At 42.6% G+C, this 25748-nt stretch overlaps 1 protein-coding gene across 3 annotated transcripts in view; it reads right to left on the bottom strand.

Moving 5' to 3' along the window:
- The window catches only part of SPTBN1 (spectrin beta, non-erythrocytic 1), a 503123-nt gene that overhangs the window by 140204 nt on the left and 337171 nt on the right, over nt 1-25748 (bottom strand). For all 3 annotated transcript variants that reach the window (XM_078649481.1, XM_078649482.1, XM_078649483.1), the window contains 4 exons: nt 20356-20502; nt 11585-11848; nt 2867-3091; nt 2376-2465 (listed from right to left, as the gene is read on the bottom strand). In XM_078649481.1, coding sequence (XP_078505607.1) covers nt 2376-2465; nt 2867-3091; nt 11585-11848; nt 20356-20502 — 726 coding nt within the window. The remainder of the gene's footprint in view (nt 1-2375; nt 2466-2866; nt 3092-11584; nt 11849-20355; nt 20503-25748) is intronic.

The raw sequence follows: 25748 nt of genomic DNA, 5'->3' as shown, positions 1-25748 counted from the left end.
GCCCTGGTGCATCAAGGATTTTCTACTGAATTAGAATAGACTGGATGACTATTGCTGAGAGAAAGAACACAAAAAATGTGATACAATAACCTGTTGTATTACATTGAAATTATGAATTGTGCCGAATTTAAAGGTAAATTCACCAAACCAAATATACTGCACCCTTGATGATTTGATGCAAAGTATCTGAGAACAAAATGTTCTCAGGCATGATTTTCTCATGTAATTTATCGGTGGATGTCCAACAAGAATAATTCTGTAAATTCACACATTTCTTTTCATTACTTCTCAGAAAAGCCGTTTGTCAGCTGGTCTAAGGTGTTCAACAGAATCTTCACCTTCAAGATCTAGAGTGCAATCACCTTGTATTAATGACCAAAGTAAGGCACTGCTGGACCCCATGTTGCTGAAACAAGGGCTGTGGGGTGTTAAGCAATTCATAGGGAAAAGGCTACTTGAAAATTAGTGGAAACATGCTGTTTAATTGTACATTGTTTCAGCAATAATTGCATGGATCCTGCTGCTTCACAGACTCTGTTGTTCATTGGGGCATAGTCTAGTTTTAAATTGGTATTAATATTTGATGAGACCTTTCAAAACAACATCACACATCCCATTTCTATTCCCATTCCAAGAACATTCGTCTTCGACATCATTTTATGACCCCATCATTTTAAAATCTGCACCCAGTAGCGTTTTGGACTTTTTAGTCTGTTTAAAGGCAAGCTAAGGAAAGCATAGTAGGAAACACCATATTTGATCCAATGTGAGGCAAGACCCCAGAGTTTTCTCTTTGCATCCACTTCCTTTTTTGTTTTCATCCTTTTACACCTTCAAGAATGAATATTTACTGAAATTACAATTCTTTTAATTGTGAAACGTTTGTATAGAAGTTCTCCTTAATAAACAAAATGTGTAATGTCTAGGAAGGCCTCAAATGTCTACATGTAAAGGTAATTGTAACTATTTGTTTTAACTGATAATGTATTTGGTCAAATATGGCATTCTGTTAATGCCAAAAACCACTGTGCTGCAAGGTTGGGCCACAGGAAAATATTTAGCAAAGGTGAGCTGTAATCAAGTCCTAGCATTAAACAAAAGCAACACACAATTTAATTCTGTGAGAAAGACTTTCCAAATTTGTAAACTGTGACCATTTTCAATACAATGTAGCTTGTGCAATCCACTAAAGTTGACGACGATAATAGGAGGTGACCTTTTTGTGAATGAGTATTCAAATTCAGAAAAAAGGCGCAATAGTAGTTGCAATGCTTCCTTCACAGCTTTACGAATGGTATAAACACCACCAATAGATTCTAAAGCCTCTCTGCAGAAATTTAGATCCAAAATTGAGTATACAATGTACAACAAAACCAAGCATTACATAAGATGAAAAGCTCTCCTTGTGAAATACCTGCCTATAACTACCTAAAATTGTTTTTTACATTATCACTGGAGTCTGTGACTAAAATACAAGATTCCGCTGAACATAAAGTCCCATGGCTTAGACCGAACCAACACCAGCCCTTGCCTGCTACAGTTTACATGCACATGCTCGATCAGAATTCCAGTCAACATCACCATATGCTGGCATTGGGATGTGCACCCTAGAGGCATCTGAAGATATTGAGAGCCAAAATTTGCAATGATGATCACAATTTGCCCTTTTATGTTCAGTAGTTAAGGAGAACTATTTGCATATACTCATGAGTGTAGAGATGATTAACATTCTTTCTACAACAGTGATCACTAATACACTTTTTGGAGTAGTTGGAAAAAATGGAACAGCTTATGCTAGATTCCGCAAATAAATATGCTTTAAATGTTTGAAGCAAACCTGTATAGTTGGAGTGCAGAAGCTCTAGCTCTGATACGAATAATTACAAGAATATACAAGCATAAAGCCTACTTTTTGGGGGTTAAAAAAAGGAGGACTACTAAGGCCCATGAGACTGCCACTCTGAACACAGATCAAATAGCAACAGGGCCCACCTTCATGATCCCAGCTTCCACTGATGAGAGTCTGTGTAAATATATGAAATGGGGTTGGTAGTTTCAATCTAGCACTTGGTGGATGTCCTACGCCTGTTTGGGTGCCACGGGGACAGATATGATGCCATTTAAGGTGCTGCCTTCCAGCAGTGATTAGTTTTGAGATCTTGTATGCACACCAGTTCGGTTTCAAAAATTTGAAATTATACGTCTTTGTACAAAGAATAGCAAAAGCAATCAGCTCAACATAGTTGTAGGCTCCACGTGCTAACAGAGGCTGCCATGGTGAACTAAGTCCTGTACCAGTATTTAAGTTCCCTTTAAGCTATATATTCTTTATTTAGAACAACACTGCATTAGGTGTAATATTAATAATGGTTTACCTGATTTTTCTTGATTAGTAGTTGCACGGTTTGAAGGTTATGACCATGATCTGTAGATGTTGCAATAGGCATTCGTTCTTCAACCCACAGCTGAGAAGGGAATAAAACAGAGTCAAAGCCTAAGCATTAGAATTCAGTAAAAAAAAAAGAGTGTGATCAAAAAATAGATCACTCAGGTTCCATATTTGCCAAGATCGACAAAATTTAACTTTTCTCACATTTACAATACACTTTCTACAACAAAGCTTTAGCAAAAACGCTCTAGGGATTTGAACGTAGAATTAAGAGTATCCACATTCACAATGAACCTATTTAAGACGAGCTTTAAAATATATCTACATTTCTATAACGTTTTCAGGTGAGTTTTAGATTCTTACTGGAAATTTAAATAGGCCGATGAAATGTTAAATAGAATTTAACTAAAATTAATCACATGATAAAAAGAAATGTCCAAATGACTTCTATGGATGATCAATGAGCACTATACTTACAATCTCGTCTTCCACGTCCCTGTTGAATTGATGGATTTCTTTGGAGGCCAGCAGATAACTCTTCCTATCATTCAGAGGGGCCAGTAATTGTACAAACCTCTTCTCCACAATAACCCGCTGCCCATCCACCTCATCAGTGCTCTTCCCCTCCTGACTCAGAGCTTGTGCCTGGCTTTCCAACTCTTCTATTTCCTTCTTTCGCACGTCCATCTGATTTTCCAGCATCTAAACGCAAACAAGAACCAATACATTCAAGGATTAAGACAAACAAATTATTACAAGCTAGACAGTGATTCAGGAGAGATACACTCTTGTCAGGTACAAGGCATTTCATTATTTGCTGGGTATTAATATGTAGGGCATATGAGCAACATGTTCTCAGAGAAAATATTGAGCCTCTCTAGCAAGAATGATACCATTTAGCAAAACATGGGCACTTAAGGATATTTTTTTTTTATTGCAATGTACTTGCTGATGTGGGCATAGGCATTTTATGGTGGTCAGTGACGAAGGCTCATGCATAAACAAGCATTTGCAATGCAATAGGTCTCGCATTAGAAAAGTTTGAGCTATTGGTATTGTAAAGGGCACATTTTTTATTTATGTGTTGGTTTTGAAAATAACGAAATTAATAGCTTTGTCATTTACAATGCCAATAGTTTTAACTTTCGTAAATATGACACCTATAGCATTTGTAATGCAATATTTGTTGTATTTACGTGACTTAGATTTATTGATATTACAAATAACAATGGCTTTTATTTTTTTAATAATTAATACTTAAATAAAAGTTATTGTAATTTATAATGGCAATAACAAACTTTTGTAAATAACTTTTGTGAAGATTATGTTCAGTGTATTTTATTGACACGAAACAGATGTCTATGTCTCATCAAGCCCGGACGAATTCTATTCCCTAAATCTGAAACCCCCGCTGGACCGGTTTAAACGGGATGTAAAGGTGTGGCGCTCCCTCCCTCTCACTCTCCTGGGCAAAGCCGCATTGTTTAAAATGATGACACTTCAACGCTTCCTGTACCTCCTCGAGAACACACCGTTCCCGGTCCCCTCCTCCTATTTTACGGCACTCTCGGCTGCGGTTTCTACCTTGCTGTGGGATGGGAAACCAGCGCGAATTGTGCAATGTAAACTGGTGAAGGACTGGTATGATGGGGGTATAGCACTGCCTAATATGGAACTATACTACTGGGCAGCCCATCTCAAGCAAATCAATTACTGGCTGCATGCCCCGCAGACTGAGCCTGCCTATTTGGCAGACAGGCAATGTTTTGAGTCCAGGGGATTGTTGAGAAACCTCTATAGTCGTAGTGTGCCGTCCGATCTGTTGGGTCCGACTCGTCACACGGTTCAACTCTGGTATAAGGCACATAGACGCCTTCAGTGTGCTAATGTTATTACACAAATGACACCCCTGTGGGACTCACATAGAATAGGATTCATGCGAAACAGTAAGGGGTTCCAGGCTTGGGACAACATAGGCATTTCGGTAGTGGGTGACCTTTGGAACAAGCATTGAAAATGCAATAGGTCTCGCAATAACGCGAGTCTGAACTATTAGCATTGTAAATGATTATGCCCTTTATTTTTGCGTTCTGGTTTTTGGAACATAAATAAAAGGCTTTGCCATTTACAAGGCCTATAGCTTAAATTTGCGTTAAAACGAGACCTATTGCATTGCAATGGTGGTGGTGCTGCTGAGTTTTCTCTGAATCTGCACCCACAATCTGCACCCACAATCTGCACCCACAATGTGTGAGTGGCGTTGCCTGTGCGAGTGGCGTTGCCTGTGCGAGTGGCGTTGCCTGTGCGAGTGGCGTTGCCTGTGCCAGTGGCGTTGCGCGTGCCAGTGGCGTTGCGCGTGCCAGTGGCGTTGCGCGTGTCAGTGGCGTTGCGCGTGTCAGTGGCGTTGCGCGTGTCAGTGGCGTTGCGCGTGTCAGTGGCGTTGCGCGTGTCAGTGGCGTTGCGCGTGTCAGTGGCGTTGCGCGTGTCAGTGGCGTTGCGCGTGTCAGTGGCGTTGCGCGTGTCAGTGGCGTTGCGCGTGTCAGTGGCGTTGCGCGGGTGAGTGGCGTTGCGCGGGTGAGTGGCGTTGCGCGGGTGAGTGGCGTTGCGCGGGTGAGTGGCGTTGCGCGGGTGAGTGGCGTTGCGCGGGTGAGTGGCGTTGCGCGGATGAGTGGCGTTGCGCGGATGAGTGGCGTTGCGCGGGTGAGTGGCGTTGCGCGGATGAGTGGCGTTGCGCGGATGAGTGGCGTTGCGTGGATGAGTGGCGTTGCGTGGATGAGTGGGGTTGCGTGGATGAGTGGGGTTGCGTGGATGAGTGGGGTTGCGTGGGTGAGTGGGGTTGCGTGGGTGAGTGGTGTTGCGTGGGTGAGTGGTGTTGCGTGGGTGAGTGGCGTTGCATGGGTGAGTGGCGTTGCGTGGGTGAGTGGCGTTGCGTGGGTGAGTGGCGTTGCGTGGATGAGTGGCGTTGCGTGGATGAGTGGCGTTGCGTGGATGAGTGGCGTTGCGTGGATGAGTGGCGTTGCGTGGATGAGTGGCGTTGCGTGGATGAGTGGGGTTGCGTGGATGAGTGGTGTTGCGTGGATGAGTGGGGTTGCGTGGATGAGTGGGGTTGCGTGGATGAGTGGGGTTGCGTGTGTGAGTGGTGTTGCTTGGGTGAGTGGCGTTGCGTGGGTGAGTGTGGTGTTGCGTGGATGATAGTGGGCTTGCGTGGGTGTGAGTGGCGTTGCGTGTCTGTAAGTGTTGCTGTGTGGGTGAAAGTGGCACAGAGCCTTTGATGTGGCCTGGCGCAGGAGAAATGCGGCTGCTGCTAATTAAATACAAGAGCGGCCGGGAAGCGGCCAGGAAACACAAGTACGGCCGGCCACATAATTAGGGGAGGAGAAGCTGCACAGCACACGCTGGGAGAAGCCCTTTGATGTGCTGTGCGGCCGCGATGCGCGCTCTGTGCTGGGGGAGGGGGGAGGGCCATTAGCCTGAACTCGCGGCAAGATCAAACGAAGGGTGGGAGGGACATTGAGGAACAGGAACAGATGGCCATGAAAGTGTATGGGCCAAAAGCGCGTGCCTGTATGTGCACTCGAAGAAAGCGCCACGAAAAAAAGCGGTGGTTTGACAATCAGTTCGAGCACTTGAATTCTCGGCCATTTCCCATTCCTTCGGAATGGTAAAGGACGAGACCTAAAAAGCGCAAAATAGTAGACTTCACATTCCTACAAACCAAATACAATATGGCGCAGTCCGAACACTACAGGTACATACAAATACGACATGCACTGCAGACAGTCATCCCGACGGGGACGAAACTACAGGAATCCACTCCTCTAGAGGACAGGCTGCTCACAGAACATATGCCCCGCAAAGCAACATCCTTCACGTATCGGAAATTGGTTAACAACCTCCCTGACATGCTATCTAAGTTGCGTTTGAGCTGGGTGGAAGATATTGGCGACCTTGATGATTCAGAATGGCAGGAGGCCATCTCCTCACCGCGAGAAACAGCGATCCCCTCCAGACTTAAACTGGTTCAGTTGAAAATATTGCAACGCACATATTACACTAGAACAGTCCTTTACAAGATAGGGAGAGCCTCCCACGAGTATTGTCTCCGCGGATGCGGAGAGAAGGGAACGTTCTATAACACCATCTGGGATTGTGGTCGGGTGGCCATGTACTGGGCAGCGGTGATGCGAACCATTTCCCAAACCACAGCTGTTTCCCTGACACCTGACCCCCGTTGCTGTCTGCTAAACATATGGGGTACGGCAGACTTAACCCAGCGTCAGCAGGACTGGGCCATGCTGGGGATGATGTTGGCGAAACGCAATGTTGCTAGACTGTGGGGCTCGGATGTACTGCCTACCTTGAGAGACTGGTGCAGAGACATGGATGCAGCAATGGTGGCCGAGAAGGCGGTGTTTATCCATCGGGGATGCCCTGGGAAATGGGGACAAATCTGGGGGGCTTGGAATAAATTCATCTGTGAACCGCCACGGATTGACTCGGATGAAGCTCTTTCGGACTGAGTGTCCGGCTTGAGTATCTATATGTCAGTGGATATATTTCTTTCTGTATTTTAACTTGCTCTACTGCTTTACAGACGACATAATGTTGTGGACGGGACTGTGAGTGCACTGCAAATGTTAAAAATACTGCAAGTATGAACGTATGTTTTTGTCGCCTTCCAGGTTCGAAGTACTTAGGATAAATTTAATGTTATAAAGGAAAAAGGAAAAACAAGTTCTTTTTTACAATATAAAAACAAAAAATTGCGGACCTAAGACATATCAGACAAGTGATTAGTTTGAATTATGTACACTATGTCTAACTTCGCCGCCGGACCCCAGGGATGTCGGCTAAACGGCTGTGTTAACCAGATAACGGTATTTTGACTGTTTCACTAGTGCAGCCGGCCCAAGGGGTTGTAGGCCAAAAACTGTATTAAAATGAAAGTGTACAATAAAGGTCTTTATAAAAAAAATAAAAAATTAAAATTCCAAGAACCGAAGTGAAATATTAACATCTTTTTGTGACATTTGTAATAAAGCTTGAAACATTGAGAGAACATATTTCGACCAGTTGTTGTTGAATGGTTGCACAGATTGATGACGTGGTGGTGCTGAGTGATGTTGTGGTGGCGACAAGTGATGCTGTAGCGTTCAGTGATGCTGTGGTAGCGCATAGTGATGTTGTGGTGCCCCTGAGTGATGCTGTGGTGATGCGATAGATAGAGTGAGGGCGATAGTAGAGGGAGGGCGGTAGTAGAGGGAGGGCGATAGATAGCTAGAGGGAGGGCGATAGACAGAGTGAGGGCGATAGATAGATAGTGTAATTATGTGGAGTGTAATTATGTGGCCCTGAGTGGTATTTGGAGTGTATGTTGCGTTGAGTGCAGTGTAATTATGTGGCGTGTAATTATGTGGCACTGAGTGGTATTTGGAGTGTATGTTGCGTTGAGCGCAGTGGTAATTATGTAGCATATAATTATGTGGCACTGAGTGATATTGTGTGGAGTGTATGTTGTATTCAGTAGAGTCTAATTGTGTGGCATGTAATTATGTGGCACTGAGTGGTATTGTTTGGAGTATATGTTGCATTGAGTGCAGTGGAATTATGTAGCATATAATTATGTGGCACCGAGTGTGTGAAGGTGCAGTGTGTGTGAGGGTGCAGTGTGTGTGAGGGTGCAGTGTGTGAGGGTGCAGAGTGTGTGAGGGTGCAGAGTGTGTGAGGGTGCAGTGAGGGCGCAGAGAGTGTGAGGGTGCAGAGAGTGAGGGTGCAGAGAGTGTGAGGGTGCAGAGAGTGTGAGGGTGCAGAGAGTGTGAGGGTGCAGAGTGTGTGAGGGTGAGGTGTGAGGGTGCAGTGTGTGTGGCCTAAAGTAGTGTGAGGGCGCAGTGTGCGTGGCTTAAAGTAGTGGGAGGGCGCAGTGTGTGTGGCCTAAAGTAGTGTGAGGGTGCAGTGTGTGTGGCCTAAAGTAGTATGTGGGTTCAGTGTGTCTGGCCTAAAGTAGTGTGAGTGCGCAGTGCGTGAGTGTGCAGTGTGTGTGGCCTGAAAGTAGTGTGAGGGCACAGTGTGTGAGTGCGCAGTGTGTGTGGCCTAAAGTAGTGTGCAGTGTGTGAGTGCGCAGTGTGTGTGTGTGCAGTGTGTGTGGCCTAAAGTAGTTTGAGGGCACAGTGTGTGAGTGCGCAGTGTGTGTGGCCTAAAGTAATGTGAGGGCGCAGTGTGTGAGGGCGCAGTGCGTGTAAGATAGACAAGTTGTACTAAAAAATATTTAATTCCATTAACATTGGGGCAAAAAATGATCACCCCCTCATTGCATGGGTGCTGTGCACTTTTCTCTGATATTTCCAGAGCTCGAGCCCTGTTGGGCCAGAAGAATACAAGCTGCAGTATGTGGCCGCAGTCCGCAAACCCATTGGTTAGAAGCCTGCGTATACATCACAATTAACCACACCCCCACCCACCCACAAGGTACCTGGGAGGGGGTGGGCTCAGTGGGCACTTGTTTGCTTTCTTCCATCTAGCACCACTGTGTAATTATGAGATAAAGTTGGCAGGGGGAGGGGTTACTTTGGACCGAGTTAAGGGAACGCTAAAGACGAGCTATAAGATTTAATGTTTGGAAAGCCTCGCCAGCAGGGACCCTATGCAGCACTCGGAGCTCACCGGCGCACCAATTAAAGAAATTAAGAAATTCGGTATTGTACAGCACAAAAGACCCCAAGGGGAAAGGAACGTTTTACAGGACGGGGAAATAGAACTGCAAAGTACGAAAATAAAAAGAAATGCAAAACCACTGGGCGTGCATGAATATATCAAAAGATATGCTGGTGAAACAACCGTAGAAAAATATGCCCAACAAGTACAGGTGTTTGGACTTGGAACAACAGCTGGAGAGCATCAGAGAGTGCTCTAGCTGAACAGGAAAGAAATGACAGAAGAAACCAGCACAACAGTCGAAGAACGGTGCACGAGTTTCCATAAGAGAAACGCCCCTCTTTCAAAAACGCATCATCACGTGACAAATACGTCACGTAAATTACTTCCCATTTCTGTGCGGTTTAGATAAAGGGGGACTGGGGGTCGTATTCTTATCCCAGAGAGGCAGATTATCTGAACAGCTATACGGACAGTTGAAAGAGGTGTTTTGTTCAAGAAGGAGCTGCAAAGCGGCGTGGCTGTCTTCAGAACGAACTGGTGGTCTTGGCGGACTCAGTGGGCTAGGCTGGGGCGGGGGGGTGGGGGGGGGGAGCTAAGGGAAGGCTGGCAGGAAGTCAGTCTCATGGGTAAGGTCACCATGTGTTTTTATTAGCCAAATCCAGAGGAAGCAACGTTTTTGCTTAAACCAATAGAGAATCACCAATGAGTTTGCCAGCAAGGACATTTGCAGTGGAGTGCAATAAATAGAAAAAATAAATAACAAGCACTCGGCATTGCTGTGGCGGGGGAGCACATTCCTTTCAAGTCTGATGCGGGGGCGGGGGAGCGGAGCCTGTAAGATCAAAGGAAATGCTCGCGAGTGAGCATATGGAGAGTGAGGGGGTGTGCAGCCTGGTTAGCTGAAGTGGCAGCAGAGGCGGAGCGCGGCGCGCGTTCACAAGCGCGTGTTTGTGGTCACATGCACTGTACCCGATCCGCAGTTTGCGTAGACTTTTGAAAGCCTTACTATAATCTCACCAAACAAGCATTGCTAAAGCAATGCCATAGGCTCGACCTAAAAACATCAGCCACCAATCTTTGCATCAATCTGTTAAAAGGTAATGTGTAACATGACATACAGGTGTATACACCAAAGGTTTGCTCTAGTACAACTGATCTTTTTATACAAGTATGGATATTATCCGGGAATCCACATCAATTGTTTTTTTATAGGAAAGCAGTCTGAACCCTACAACCCAAAAAGAACGCTTCCCTCAACTATAAATATGTGATCATCATGTGACATATCACGCAAGAGATGCATCTGCCAAATTGAAATTATCTGAAAAGTCAATGCACTAATGAAGTCTCACATATGACTGAGTCAGTGGAAGAGGCATAGACTTACCTAGCAAAATTAGCCTTAGAGTCAATTGGTACCATGGATTACAAAAAGATTGTTGTCCCAGAAACCAACAATTGTTTAAAGATAACTCGTTCTGATGAAATTACGACTTGGAACAGGTCAATGTGTTTATATTAAAGCTCAAGCGCCCTGTCCGTGAACAGGCAGTTTGGCATGCTCCACAAATAGTATTCATTGGTAAATTACTGAGCTGGTGGCACTGCCCAAGACGCACACAAGCTTTGCTGCACCAGCAGGTGGTTTTCAAATGTAGAAAAGCTCTCCTGCTTCTGGGCATGTAGTGCAAATCTACCTGAATTACAATTTTGATAGCGTTTATTTTTGTTTACATTTTAATTTCTGTTCACATTTTACTTTCCATTTGCTCAATTCCTTAAATTGTCTAGGCCTCCTCTTTATTTGCATCCAAAAGCTTACGGATGTATTCGCAAGCACATCCACATAACTGCTATGAAAATTTAGCTATCAGAGCAAACAAGCTCAAAAGGGAACTTCTTCCACGAGGGCGGTCCTGCTTCTCATGCCTTGTGCACTGTATTTAATAAATAAGTACGCCTACATTTTGTATTTCTACTTAAAATGCTCAGAGCTGAAAATTGAGTCAATACTTTTGTATATTGATGATACATGTATTTGTATCTGTGTGTGTATATACAAATATGTAGTATGCCAAATTATGACAAAATGGCTTAATTTATAAACTAACCAACTAACCCTTAGCAAATGTGGTTTCTTTTAACCAAAATGTAATATGTGTATACCATATGACATTTTTGTAATTATATCAAATGTAATCACATATGTTCATCAAAATTATGGTACATTTAAAACATAACAGTTGATCTAAAACAATATTGGGAATCTCATTAATGGTGAAAATCAATAAGGTAACGGTACATTTTCTTAGATGATTACCTTTCTAAAGGAAAATGATCTTGTATCTTTGCAGGTCTATGTGCCGATGCCTTTCAGAAGGGCACAAACTTTTACGTAATAGTACAAAAAGAGCAGATTTAACAAATTACTACAGTGAGGTTTCTGATTCAAAACAATCAGATTTACATTAAACAAGAACATGGAAAGCACAAAACATGGTTAGTAAATTCTAGCACTCGTTAAAAGAAGGGTTTATCTACCTGCTGTTTCTTGAGGAGGATGTTTACACTGGTCAAATCCTTTCCATAGTCATCTGACTGAATCTGGCTCTCCAGGCCATGCAGCCATTTGTCTAGGTCAGCGCAGCTTTGGGTGAGTAGCTCAGCTTTATTGGCATCAAAAAGACGCTGGGCCTTGGTCTGGGTGGTGGACTCAAGTACTTCCCACATTTGATGGAGGGATGTCAACTTTTCTTTTACAATCGCCTCGGTTTCTGGTTTCTCCGCAACAAGCAAATTCCCTTCCTAAAAGTTAGAAGAAAAATATTAAACAAACCTAAGAAAAAGGAAAGGACTGTTCAAGTAACCTAGTTGCTGTTTCAATTAACTAATTTGTCCATACAATTTTTTTACAATTTAATTGTTTTGTTTTTTCTATTGCATACACTGTCCAAACGCAACCCACCAATGATGCACCCTACCTTGCAAATTGATTTTTTTGCACATCTAAGTCTCCATTAGGTGTGCAGCTAGATTGAAAAATATGGCCCATGTTTATTAACGAAAACAATTTGTGAGGAGTGCATAACACAAAGAAATTACCAAAAAAGTTTGCAAAGTAATCACAACATATGATAAGTGGACATATCAAATGAGCTTCTACGTTTCAACCCAGCTCACACAGAAAAGGTGTTGACAATGACGCTGCTACAAGCAAAAGTAAGTGGCAAGATGAATAAAATATGGTTTGATTATGGTTTTCTAATACCATCTTTATAATCATTGTGCATGAATGTGGTGGTTGCTGTTTAATTTCGAAAAAGAGCTTTCAACTTCCATGAGATGGCCGATTCTCAACCAAAGCGCACTGCACATGCTGCATAAAACTTCACCCTTAGCTGAGTCCTATGGAAAACGGCAAGACCTTGCATCCGATTGTTTGCCTTTAGCCTTCCTGGCAAGAACCAGGCTGAGGATTCAACTATGATTCTGACCACTGGAGTGAATAATACAGCAGAGACGGGGAGCATTTGCAAGCTAAGAAGGGGCACTCACAAGGAAAAGAACTCCCTGGACCTTGAGATGAGGACTGTTCATAGTTTAAGGTTCATTTGAGGCATAGTGAACCAAGAGGAATATACTTTAAGAGGGTTCAGTTGACATATTGAGATACACATAACCTTCATTGGTCTGTAATAAAGCCTCTCATGATCTAATGCACCTGTGTCCCTGACAAATCAAGCAGTGCTTTGTCAGAGATTTCCTTCTCTTATGAATGGGTTCGCCTCTCCCAGGTGCAGAAATGGACAATGGGTACTGTTTTTCTTTTTCATGCCAGAATGTTATCAGAAGTTCATGCTAATGGAATCTGTGTATTATGCTTCTGTAGAAAGCAAGTCATGACCCAAAAGTGAAGGAGGATGCATTGGTCTGTGTTTGAAGAGAGCAGCCATGGTAGGCTGGACAATGTCAGGAGGTTGAGGGTAAACTCTCTCGCTTATATCTAGAATGCAACACTCTTAACGTTCACCTCAAACTAGCAAAAGAGTGACTTGTCATTCTCTCACTGATGAAACACTGAAATAGAAAATAAAACCTGTAAAGCGCATGTTGAGCAACAAGGCATCACAGCACTGAACCAACACTATTTGGGAAAAAATACGTTTATATGCTAAGCTAACAGAATAAAAGTGCCTTACGGGCTTTCTAGAAGGATGCTAACAAGTAATAGTTTTAATCCCAATAGGAAGATCATTCTAGAGCTTTGGACAAAGGAAAGAAGGAGACTGGCAAACTGCTCTGGCTTTGTTGACTCAAGGCGCGACAAAGAGTAACTGAGTGCAGGGGCCAAAGTAAGTCAAAGTATGGAGAATTTTCACAAAGCCTTAAAGACCAGTCTTTGTTTATCTGGAAGGTAAAATACAAGATTCTGGCTTCGGTAACATGCTCAAATCTCTTCTTTCCACTGGCCACTTGAACAGCAGAATCTTAATTCTATGTAACTGAGTCAGAGACAAGTAAGGAAGACCAAGTTAAATGATGCAGTAATAAACTATTCCAGAAAGTATGCAGCTGAGACAACCTGGGCATGATACGGGAGGGGCAGAAAAGGAATTTTAAAGCTACAAAATATGTAAAACGTTAGGAGTGATGGCCCTTAAGTTTCTGAGGAAGGCTGAGACGATTACTGCCTTAATCTGGGCTACAAAAAATAAATAAGTCCAGAACAATTTCTAGAGATTTAACTTCAAAAGAAGGAAGTGAACATCACACAAGGAGCTAGGCCACAAAGAGTATTGCCATCTCTCAATGCAATTGCCTAGAAGTAAGATTCTGTTTTCATAGCATTTAGTTGGAGACAATTATTCAGTTCTGAACAGCATTAAGACAATTCTTCAAATCTCCAGCAATTCTAGTTGTTAGATGGTCCAAAGGGACAATCAACTGACTACCATCTACAAATGAGATGACTAAGCAGTCATGACATTTATTAAGCACTAACAAAGGCTGAATGTAGATCTTAAACAACATAGGAGATAATGAAGAACCCTAAGTGACAACGCAAAATAAAAAAAAAAACGACTGGGAAGTTGAACAAAATGGAGGGAGCACCACTACATGTGTACAGTCAGCTAGAAAAGAGGCAGATAAGCATAAGGGTGAGCCTGAAAGACGTTCATTCCTAAAGAGTTTCAGTAGGATGTCATGGTTCACAGTATCAAAGGCATTGGGTTTGCCACTATTAGGAGTCCTGCAGAATATCCCTGAACTTAGTGTTCGTCCTTCCAGCACACATGCAAGGGCCTCCTCATTGCGTCTATCTTGCCTTAAGACCAGCTCCAAAGAATACATTTGGTTTGGTTCTCCCAGGTAACTAGCCAATTGCTTGACAACCACCTGTTACAAGATTTTGCTCAATGTCGGCAAATGAGTAATGGGTCTAATAATTTTTAATCAGGCTAGGATCTAAGTTGACTTTCTTTAACAAAGGCTTTTTAATGCCACTCTTCCATGCTGCCGGAACAAACCCAGCTGAGAGTGATGTATTACATTTGTTTGGCAGGTAGTGCAAACAAAGATCAAACTTGTAGAGAGGAGACCGGGCAAAGGTTACCTGAGAGACTGACTTTAACTGCCCAAGGAACAGTTTCCACTTAATCCAGGTTGTGGAGTGTGAAAATTAACCAGATGGCCGAGTGGAAACTAGACTCAGCCAGAGGTAAAAATATCATTGAGAGAGGAGAGTGAGTTCCCAATGCCAGAGTAGATCTTAATAAAAAAGATCCTTAGTGACATTAGATGAACCTAAAAAGGCATTACAGAGGTAAGAAGATTTTGCTTTAAAAAGGATTTATGCAACTTCTATTGCTGTTTATAAAATCGCACATTTTCAGTATCAAACTAAGCACACCATTTCCTTTCATATGGTTTTAATGTGAGACTGCTTTTTCTTGCTGAATTTCTGCTAGATGCACGTCAAAACTTCACTCACAGGGATCTCTTTTAGGGGAGGATGGAAGCATAAAAAAATGTATCTATTCTCTGGGCATCTTTTTTTATATAAATGTTTTAAATATCCCAAACTAGACCCGAGAAATCGGGTATCAGAGCGCTTTACATGAGCACCAGTTTCGTTACATGACACATTCATTTTTGTTAGGCATGGGGAGATTAAGTGATTTGCCCAGAATCACAGGATGTTAAGCGTCGTTGCAGAGTCTCGAACCAGGTTCTCCAGCTTCGAGGTCTACCGCTCTAACCATGAGGCTCATCCTCTCTTACTTACTCTGGAGATTTATCCCTTAGGACCTAAAGATGGATTCCAGGAAGGGGTTGGCACCGTCTGCTCTCTAGTTGTTTTGTTACAGAAGTTTTACTGAGCTCTGATTCACCAAGAAGGCTCTTGGGCACTAGGAAGGCGAGACCAGCTTACGGAAGGTAGTACGCAATGGGGGCTTTGACCCTGCTGGCACTTCCTGCCTTTGAGGGGATGGTGCTCTTCAGGTTATAGACAGCAGCCAATTTGTGAGATATTCAACATAAACAAATATGTGGTGGCAACTAAAGATTTAAGTCCACTCACAAAAATACGGGAGAAGAATGTATTTCTGCTGAAGTATAAGCATTGAAGCACAATTATCAGTAATTTTCTTGTACCCAACCGCAAGCAATCACATGCCTGCGAACACCATTCAAACACCACACTCACTGGTGCAGTGAGCTACATGCACATAGCCAACACACTTGAGTAAAGACGTACTGATCATCTGGGAATGGAGGAATTCAAGGAGATGAATCCGAGTTATCTTTTTTCTGTGCATTTCTCAGCCGCTGACAGTAACTTCACCACATTGTCAAACAGGGAGGGAAAACCTTCCATGATAAGGCACTGAATCATCCTGAAATGCACTTCGATGCTTTGCTTCGTGAGTATGTGAGCAGTGCAGCAGCAATGAACCAAGACCTACGTTCCTCTGCAGACCTTTGTTCTAACCAATCTCTAATACTAGTCACAGCCACAACTGCATGAACATAAAATGAAAAGAGAAATGTCCAATACACATGCATATGGGGGTAAGCAGTACAAGTGCTGCACTGCCCAATCGCCTATAACTAAACATGGCTAATCAACACAAACTACACAGATAGGAACATATGTCCACATTTCAGCTTTTCAAGATATTAATTTAGCACAATGGGCAAAGACTGCCTTCTCTTAATAAACTAGCAGATACTACACATGTGGAGACACCTGCTTTGCACAGGGAAGATGATTTATACCTTTAACTTCAGTCTTTCATTTGAAAGCACAGTGCTTCTGTTCTCAGTCAGAAGGTGACTGCAAAAGCACCACAGGAGTGCTTTTGATCTACATCCATACATTAGAAAGTGCACAATATGGGAGCTGCCACACTAGTCACACTGACCATGTTAAGGACATCATCAGTGGATACCATGATTTCCTGAAAATGATTATTCGTAAAAAGGAGATCAGTTAATTCACATTTAGGGTCATTCAGCAATGCATACTTTGAAGACAGTACTTGGCACCCTTATGCAATTCTTCAGCACTGGTATTGTAGGTGGTAAGACATGCTGCATTGCTCCACCCATCTGAAACCCCTACTTAAAGTATATGGATAGACCTTTGCCCATGCATTAGTGACGCAATCTTGAAAAACAACCGTTTAATCCACACCAAAATGTCAGTCTCTTACCATAATTCGCTTGGTGCGGTTTTTCAGGAATGGCAGCTATTTTAGTAGGGAATGGTACAAGGGATGTGGCATTACTGTAATCAAAACCTTCCTCACTTCAAAACATTTGTAGGGAATAGCAAGATCTAACTAGTTTTGGCACAACACTTTCCTTCTAGAGAAGTGGTTGCATCAGCAGTTCAGGAGATATGGTGAGAGTAGGCTAAAATGTGCCACATAGTGTATAATGAAAACACTCTTCTTTTTGTAGGCAGATTTCCTGGAAGATGAGAAAGTGTGTGTGAGATCTGGCTTCCTTCACAAGAAAGAAAACAGAAACTAGCAATATATCCGTAATTGTGCAACCTGCTTTTCCTCAAAAGAAAGGGGAATCTAGGCAAATAACTGGTATCGATAAAACTTAGCTTTATTTAAAAAATAAAATTAAAAAAAACATTTAAATCACTCAAGACAATCTACATCTTATGCTCACAACTAAAGCTCCTTAGCTGCTTAACTTAACACGGCCTATGAGAGTCAATCACTATAATGATATTGGGGGATGTTGGCAGAATGGAACCGGTACGGTGTCAGAGTATGCTAGGCCATTTCCTTAGGAGTACTATGGAAACTGATCAGAGAAAAAAGTACAAAAGAAACCAGGCAATTACTTTGTCAAACCAGTGGTGCTCCAACATTAACACCAATAGGTCACTGGAAGCCCAGAAACTGTGGAATGACAGTCTATGCCTCTTTGTTCGAAATCAGTGAGCATGGAAATTGAAGCACCATCTGGAGACTCGTATCATGCCATGTTTACAAGATCATGCAACTATGCATCTAATGAGGTGCTCATCAGCAAACACAGAATGTTGACATTGACAAAGTCATGCTTAACAGTACCACTTATCAACACAGAAAATTAACACTGCACAGAAAAGTAAATAAAGAGATCCTTTTTATTTGGCAGAAAGGAGGAAACTGACATGTTGGAGTATCCAACATAGGGCTGTCTACTAAATTTACCAATTTAAAGTATTGGGTCTATAAAAGGAATTGCACAACGCTTTAGATTTAACAGTTAAAATGCTGTGCTCATGGCTGCTGTCCATCAAGTGGCTGCCCAGGAACAATCTTGTCCCTTCTTGTTTCTAAATCCAGTACTCTCCACCAGATGCCAAATGCTAACCCAATTTAAGAGTAGAACTAGAACACCCTGTCAGTTTACTTCTTCATGCACCTCTACTCCTCTCACCTTGCTAAGTGCATTATGTCATAATTAACTGCCATGATTTCCCTACTTACACCATTAAAATTTGTGAACTGTGGACAAAGGCTTTTGAAATATGTTACACTAGAGTATGGATTCCTATGGATTCCTACCAGCACTGGATTTCTTTTACATATAAAATTCCACCTAGAACCCTGAATCTGCGCTGGAAATTGGGTCATTCATTCCACTTCTGAATAGATGTCTACAATGCAAGGCATGCATTTACTGTGTTAAATAAAGCTTCTTTGAACAGGAAATAGGTAACAAAATACAATATTCAACATAAACAGATGTTACAAGTACCAGCACTTTAAAGCAGAAACATATTATGTAGTACTTGCTAAACAATACAACCATTTGACTTGTGTGGTTTAAGGCTGGTTTGCCTGCTTACGCAACTTACTTCACTTCATTCGACTATTTTCAGATCACTATAGTGCTGCAAAACTGTTAGAAAAATGCGTACAACTCCAACTGACAAAACCCATTGAGCAGTTTGACCTCCTCAACTCTCACCAATCCGGATTCAGAGCAAAGCATAGCACGGAAACGGCCATGACACACATAATAGACGATGCCCTCCAAATCCTTGATCACAATGAGTCTTGCCTCCTCATCCTTCTTGACCTCTCTTCAACATTTGATACGGTCAAACACGAGAATCTACTGGAGCTCCTAAATACCAGAATGGGCATATCCGGGACGGTTCTCAAATGGTTCACGTCCTTTCTGCACAACCGTTCTCAGAGGTTCAAGATCAACAACGCACTGTCCTCGCCTGTACCAGTAACACTGGGCGTCCCGCAAGGTTCCTCCCTATCCCCCACATTGTTCAACCTCGTCATGGAACCACTCACCACCTTGCTTCAATCTTCTAAGGTACATTTCCATATGTACGCCGATGACACTCAGCTCTACCTCAAGCTTCAATCCCCTGAAGACATCAAACTGTTGAATGCCACACTAAGAAACACCCAAGCTTGGCTGGCCGACAATCACCTCAAACTAAATGCTCTGAAAACTGAGTTCCTTCTGATCTCTCCTCCTGCGAAAAAGGCCATCACCCAAACCTGGCTCAATCATCTAACCGCACTCAATGTCCAACCCACCATCGTGGACTCAGCGAAATCCCTTGGCATCACACTGGACTGCAATCTCGACATGCAGCAGCATATTAGCATAGCAACTAAAGGAGCCAACTTCCAAATCAACACGCTGAGAAAACTCAAACCCTTCCTACCACCCAAGGACTTCCAAACTGTGGTACAAGCCTTAGTCATTCCTCGCATAGACTACGGAATTGTGGCTCTCAGCGGGCTCCCCCTGACAACAACGGCTCCCCTAAGAGCCTCCCTGAACGCGGCCGCGAGACTCATCACTGGCTCAAGAAAACACTCGCATATATCCCCTGACTTAAAAACCCTGAACTGGCTGCCTATTGAAGCCAGAATTCAGTTGAAAATTGCCTGTATGACACACTCGGCCGTACACCACAAGGCACCCAACTACCTCTCTCATAAGCTGACCATATCAGGAGGCTCAAGATCCAACAGAAGCACAAACACTCTCCTCCTGAAACCACGGAGATTCCGGAAGGAAAAAACATACAAACGCTCCTTCTCTGGAATGGCACCTAGGATCTGGAATGCACTCCCACCAGAAACCAGGCTTATCCCGTCCACTATACTCTTCAAGAAAGAGGTGAAGGCCATCCTTATGGCTAAATACACCTGAACACTATTGATACTGGAACAATGACAGTATTTGGCTCCCACATTATCGGCTGTCTGAATACTTATCTATGTCAGTCCATTTTTTGTCTGCTTCTGGATCTAATTCATTGCACGGATGCTATACTATTGATTTCCAACTTGTTTATTGGGTTGTACACTAGGACTTGAGTGCCTCAATAACCTGCAACGCACCCACTACTGACTACTTCTTTGCTTTCAACATTGTGTTTACTCACCCTCTGGGTGCTATAATCTTATCCGTTTAGACATTGTACTGCTTCCATATTATTGTTTCTTGATTGTTATTACTCTGTATACTCTTGTATGATTGATACCCTATTTTTGCATCTCACGGTCTACGGAATCTCATATTGATTTAAGAATCTTGTTTATCCTACCTACTGTTTCTGTAAAGCGCTCTGATATCTGCAAAGATCTTGTTCGCGCTATATAAAACTTTAAAAATAAATAAAACGAAGTGCAAACCCACTGACTGTCACTGGCACAAACACGGAAGAAAACAAGATTGCAACAATTTGTATGCATTAGGCAGCACAAGAAGAACAAAATACATTTGACAATCAAAGCACTAAAATTCTTTCATATTACCTTTTCAATTTTGTCCAGCCACTCCTTATTCGATGCAAGTTCTGCCATAAAGGCTTGATGCTTCAGCCATTTACTGTGCAGATTTCGGGCTTCATCGTAGGACATGTCTTGAGCTGTGAGCATCTTTTCATTGATCCAGAGGGAGAGCTGGGAAACAAGGAAATGCGTCATTAGACAGAAATGCTTTGGGAATTCATTTCAGAGAATATTAAGGTACTTTAAACAATTAAGCACAGCCCACTGCACAGCGGAAATTGTTTTCAGCATATACATCACACAGCTGAAGTAAGCTGCAACTCCCAAAATGATGTGGGCGCTTACAAAGAAAACTATGTTAACCTATAATAAACAGTTGCATATTAACATGGAGTGCAAATTTGGGTACTCAACTTAGAATGCAGAATACATAGGAAGGTAGCAAAATTGTTTCAAGAATAATTACTTTTACTCCATCTTTGTTGGAATATCAGATCCTAGTGTTTGGAAGCTCCATGTCGTAAGAAACACAATAGCTAGACTAAACCTCAGACACCAAAGAGAGGAACCTGGACATAAGTAAAGATAATAACCCATCTGCCACCAATAAGGTAAATCCTTCAGTAATTTGGGTGCAATGGCCCTTCAAACCTCCGGGCATCAAATGTCACACACCTGCAGCGACAATGAATACTGCCACCCTGGGAACGCACAATTCCCAATTAGCACGATATCTAGGCCAAGTCAGCTGAGCAATCATCCTAAATTGCAGACAAGCTAACCACAGAGGTACTCTTCACAAACCGCCTCAACTCTAACGATGTGCTTCCATATTTTTGAAGCTATGTCCTACAAGAATTTTAACTTCCAATTCTTTTCACTCCTCTTATTTGCATATACCCTTCCTATCGCAACTTTTCCAGTATTGAGTGACTTGACCACAAAATACCAACCCTAGGGGTTAACCTAGTTGCTCAAATGTAACTGAAAAAGAAACCATACACCAACTCCAGAACAGGCAATCTAGCATATGTGCGTGTGTATGCATCTTTTTATAACTTTAATCTTATTTATGCCACAAGGTGGATTTAAAGTGCACTGAAAGAGATAACCAATATGCACATCAAATATGGATTTCTAAAATGTTAATTCTTCCACACAAAAAGTACATACTATGTAAAATGTAATTACTGGGCTGAAAGTAGAGAATGATTTTTAAGCAGGATTTAAATAAACATACATGTTTTTGATGAACTAGATGGGATTTTGCTACTTTGAACAGCTGTAATGCTTAGCTCAGGTATTACAAAAGTAAATCAAGGAGGGCCATATCCATGCCAAATATTCAGGCTTTTGGGATAAAATATTTGTTAACAAGTCAGTGGTTATCCTGGAAATCCGGTACAGATTTCTCTTGTGCAGCAGTCCTGCATCCAGAAGGTGTGTATGTCCTGCACAAGCGACATGATTTGAGCCACAGCAAAGACAAGAAATAAGTAGGATAACCTGTGTCAGAGCAGATTACTTGAGGCATACACTGTATGGGTGGGTGGTACGAATGTTTCTGGCAAACTAAGTGAACATTTTACATTGAGTTGAGATTATTTAAACTCCTCCTTGACAAAAAAATATTGTAATATTTCATGCATCTTCTTACATAGTTTGGATGTGGAAAATGACATCTGTTCCACAAACAAAAATACCCACCTATGTACCCTATCCTCTTATAAACCAATGTTTAGGGAGGTAAACAAGCTGAAATGGTTACCATTATGCAATCATTAGTTTTAAGTGGTTCAGACACCTTGTCAGACCACATTTTTTAATCACGCCAATTCTATTTTGTCACTGGAATCAAACTGGCATAAAATGCTTTGCTCAAATTATATTTTTTGCAAAGGCATATGTGTGCACGGACACACACAATGATTCCACCAAATACTGCCCGGCGGCTAACTGGCATAATCTAACAGGAAAATAGATTGCTGATTGTGGTCTGTACAACAATCTCACAGTAAACAAGGGTGTTGAGTGTTTCGGAAGGAAAACTGCTCGAGAAAGGAAAGCTGTGGTCTAGGGATTACTGGCTCTCGGAATCCCTGGATATCCTTTGAGGATCCCCGGCTGCCGCTTTAATCCCTGGAAGTCAGCAGGTCTACAACGTCAATCCATAGGGCTAATGTAAAGAGCATTAGTGTGTCATGTCAGGAAATTCAGTGTTCCAGATTTAACGCTGCATCAATGCTTTTACAGCATGAAAAGGAAAGCGTGCTATCTTTGTCGCAGAGGGCTCGAGCAGGTTAGACAAATTACCTGCACCGGAGGTTTTGAAAAATGGACAAGATTTATGAAATAAGAGCAATTTAAAATTCTTACTTAGAGCAAATCACTGTTGATGTAGAACAAGAATATGTTATTTGTGCATGTATGTTTTCATACTGTTTATTTTAAGAGTTAGATAATGGAACTGCATGATTCTAAATGAGCAGCGTTTCCTCAATTACAATGGATTTTAATTTTCTTCAGATTTTCACCGTCTCAGAATCAAGACAGAGAAACTGTTCCACCTGTGAAACGTGCTACATGGATGTGAAAAATGATTGGCACACTGTCATGCGTGAGCAGCTTCAGTCTAAATCTATTCACTCACCTGCTGGAAGATCCTCTCCCCATATACTGCTACCACTGAAATCATATGAGGTGTGGTTGCTGGTGGCGCCCACCAGAACTCACTTTTGGGAATTGTCAATTATTTTTCCTCATCAGACTTTGACCCAGAGCAAGAGAGGTAAAAACCCAAAAGGCGGGAAGGAGAAGGAAGAAAAAAGAAATGAAAACAATAAATGAAAACCATTGACGAAAGGATAAACAAAGCAGGGGTAAAAAGAACAAACTGGAGTGAAAAAGTGGTAGGAATTGTCTGGCGGTGGAATATAAAGGTACGAGGTGGAATCAAGCCTGTGTAGCGTTAGTGTTTGGCACCCTGACATTCAGTAGCATAAGCTGATGGCTTGTAAGCAAAACTTTAGGCCCAGCACCTATTCTTCTACAAATTAGGCACTGTATACGAAAATAGATCATCTGCTCTCTTCCTCTCTCTCTGAAAGAGCAGTTTCTTCTGAAGGATCCACACACATGCTCCAGTCATCCCAGGACTCAATTCTTGCATCCACGCTAGGGGGGGAGTCTGTGGGAATTCTACCACCCAAAGAACATATCTCCCTACACCAATGTGTTGCTTTTGGGTGTCTGCGGCTGCTCTGCTACGCAGACAACAAGACCATCACCTCACAGACCCACACTTGGCCCTGCTTCACTTCAAGGTACCCTACCACTAGCCTCCAAGTATGAATGAGAATCTCCCGCCCTGTCGGCATTCCCTATGGAGCAAGCTGTACGTAAACAGCGATATTTGGGTATTAATTATACCATTCATCAGCTCAAACTCTTCCTGCCTCTGCTGTACCTGTATTGTGTGCAAAACAATTGCCCACACTGTGCTGTACATGTTCTATGTGCAACTATTGCATAAAGCTACGCCTGCAATAGAAGCATTTTCCGTTCTAAACTGAAATAAACTTGACTTCAACGGTAAACAAATAAACAAATATAGACATACTTTAAAGTATTAGCACCTTTTCAAAAATCTGGCAAGAAAGTGACTGCACACTGCTAACTGTATGCGCCAGTTAACCAACAGATATAGTGCACAGTCAATGCCTTCACCATCGCTCAACAGGTAACGGAGGGTCATGTCATTTAGGTTTGCTCTACAGGGAGCAGTACTTTAAACTAGCCTAAAGCAAAGTGTGATTTTTTCTTCTTACACAAACACTTGTGTTAAAGCTTAATGAACATGATCTGCTCTGGACAGGACTGAAAGGAGAGGCATCCAAATCCCAGCTTCCAACTCCGATTGCGAGTGATCCAAGATAGCCTCCAGATATGGACACAACACATAAAATGATGCATCATGAGGCATGTTTGCAATGGTAACAGTGCCAAATTTCAAGTAGTTAGGGCTCTTCCCTGTTACCCATGTCATAGTTTTACAATGCTCTAGTTGGAGTTTGGAGGGACAGCATGCCTGTCTGTGTTCGTGAATCTTGCATTACTGTTATCCTACTTCTGTAAGCTAAACTCACAAAAGATGCAGTTTGGAATCTTGAAAATAATATAAAACACTAGCAATCGCACTGAGTAGCATTTAAATCCATCAAGCTTCACCTACTATGCTAGTCCAGAGAGAACCCCGCCTTATGCAAATCAGTACTGCCGTCTTAACACCTTTAGTGGCCGCATGCATGCCCAGACGTAGATCCCTAGCTCTCCGTGCCACAAGATCCAAGTAATAGCTCACTGACTAGACCTAATAAAAGGGAAACGGGTCTGGAAATGCGTATGTTCCCTTCTGGAGGGGGGAGCTTGCTGGACATTTCTAGATGGACTGTTCGTGAGCAGGGCCAGAACTGAGTTCCATAGGGGGACCTATGTCTGGGTGAAAATCGATGGGTTGGAAAGCTACCCAGAGCGACTACCAGTGGTTTAGGCTATTGGTCAGTGTTCTTCCCATTACACTTTGGGTGTCTGGTTTAATACTACTTCTGTTTGTGACAGAAGAGTGCAATCCACGTCACCTGTGTGGAATCTTTTCTGTAAGAGAATCATGCACTGCTGCTGATGTTCTTCTACCTGTTCTGTGCCGTACTCAAGACTCAGGAAAACAATCACTTCACAAAAGGCATGACTGGCTTTGTCAATGCTGGTCTTAACTGTGATTAGCCTAGCAATAAACAAGGAGAGATATTCTAATAGTTCAGAGTTTTCTGCATTATCGACAGTAGGACAAGTAAGTCTGATATTTGAGACATAGCTAGGCATTGTTAGGCATGTGCTTGTAAAGCATGCATGTATTATAAAGGGGATGGTCTTACAACAATGTGTCCTTTCTAGGTCCCTCTTCAATAAGTGGGACAATCATGCCTACACTCTGGAAGACGGGTGTGTGCTTCCTGCAACCGGTGCGTTCATACCCACCATCTGTCAATCTTCGGTGTACATGAGATTTTCTTAGCTCCTTCAAAATAACACAAGCTAAAGGCATAATTCTACTTTACCATGCTCTCCCACCTACCCAGCTCTATAGAGAAACAGCTAATGAAATTGTGTGCTTTCCAACACAAACACCTCCCACAGGCAGAGTGCAGGAAAAATATAATTTAGTTATGTAGTAAAACCTACAGCTAAGGACAGTGCAAAAACTCCCAATCCAGCCTTACTGCTACACCTGGCTTCACAAGTCCCCCCTAGCCCAGCTGGGTTAAATCCAAGTCCTCTTCCCCACACGTACCCCAATCCTGAGCTAGAAATGCTTGCCGGTAGCTTTCACAAATCTATGCGGCAGGCCCTTAGCTGAA

Source organism: Lissotriton helveticus, chromosome 6 (genome assembly GCF_964261635.1).
Source record: "Lissotriton helveticus chromosome 6, aLisHel1.1, whole genome shotgun sequence".
NCBI classification, from domain to species: Eukaryota; Metazoa; Chordata; class Amphibia; order Caudata; family Salamandridae; genus Lissotriton; species Lissotriton helveticus.
This window is presented reverse-complemented; position numbering and strand designations above follow the sequence as displayed.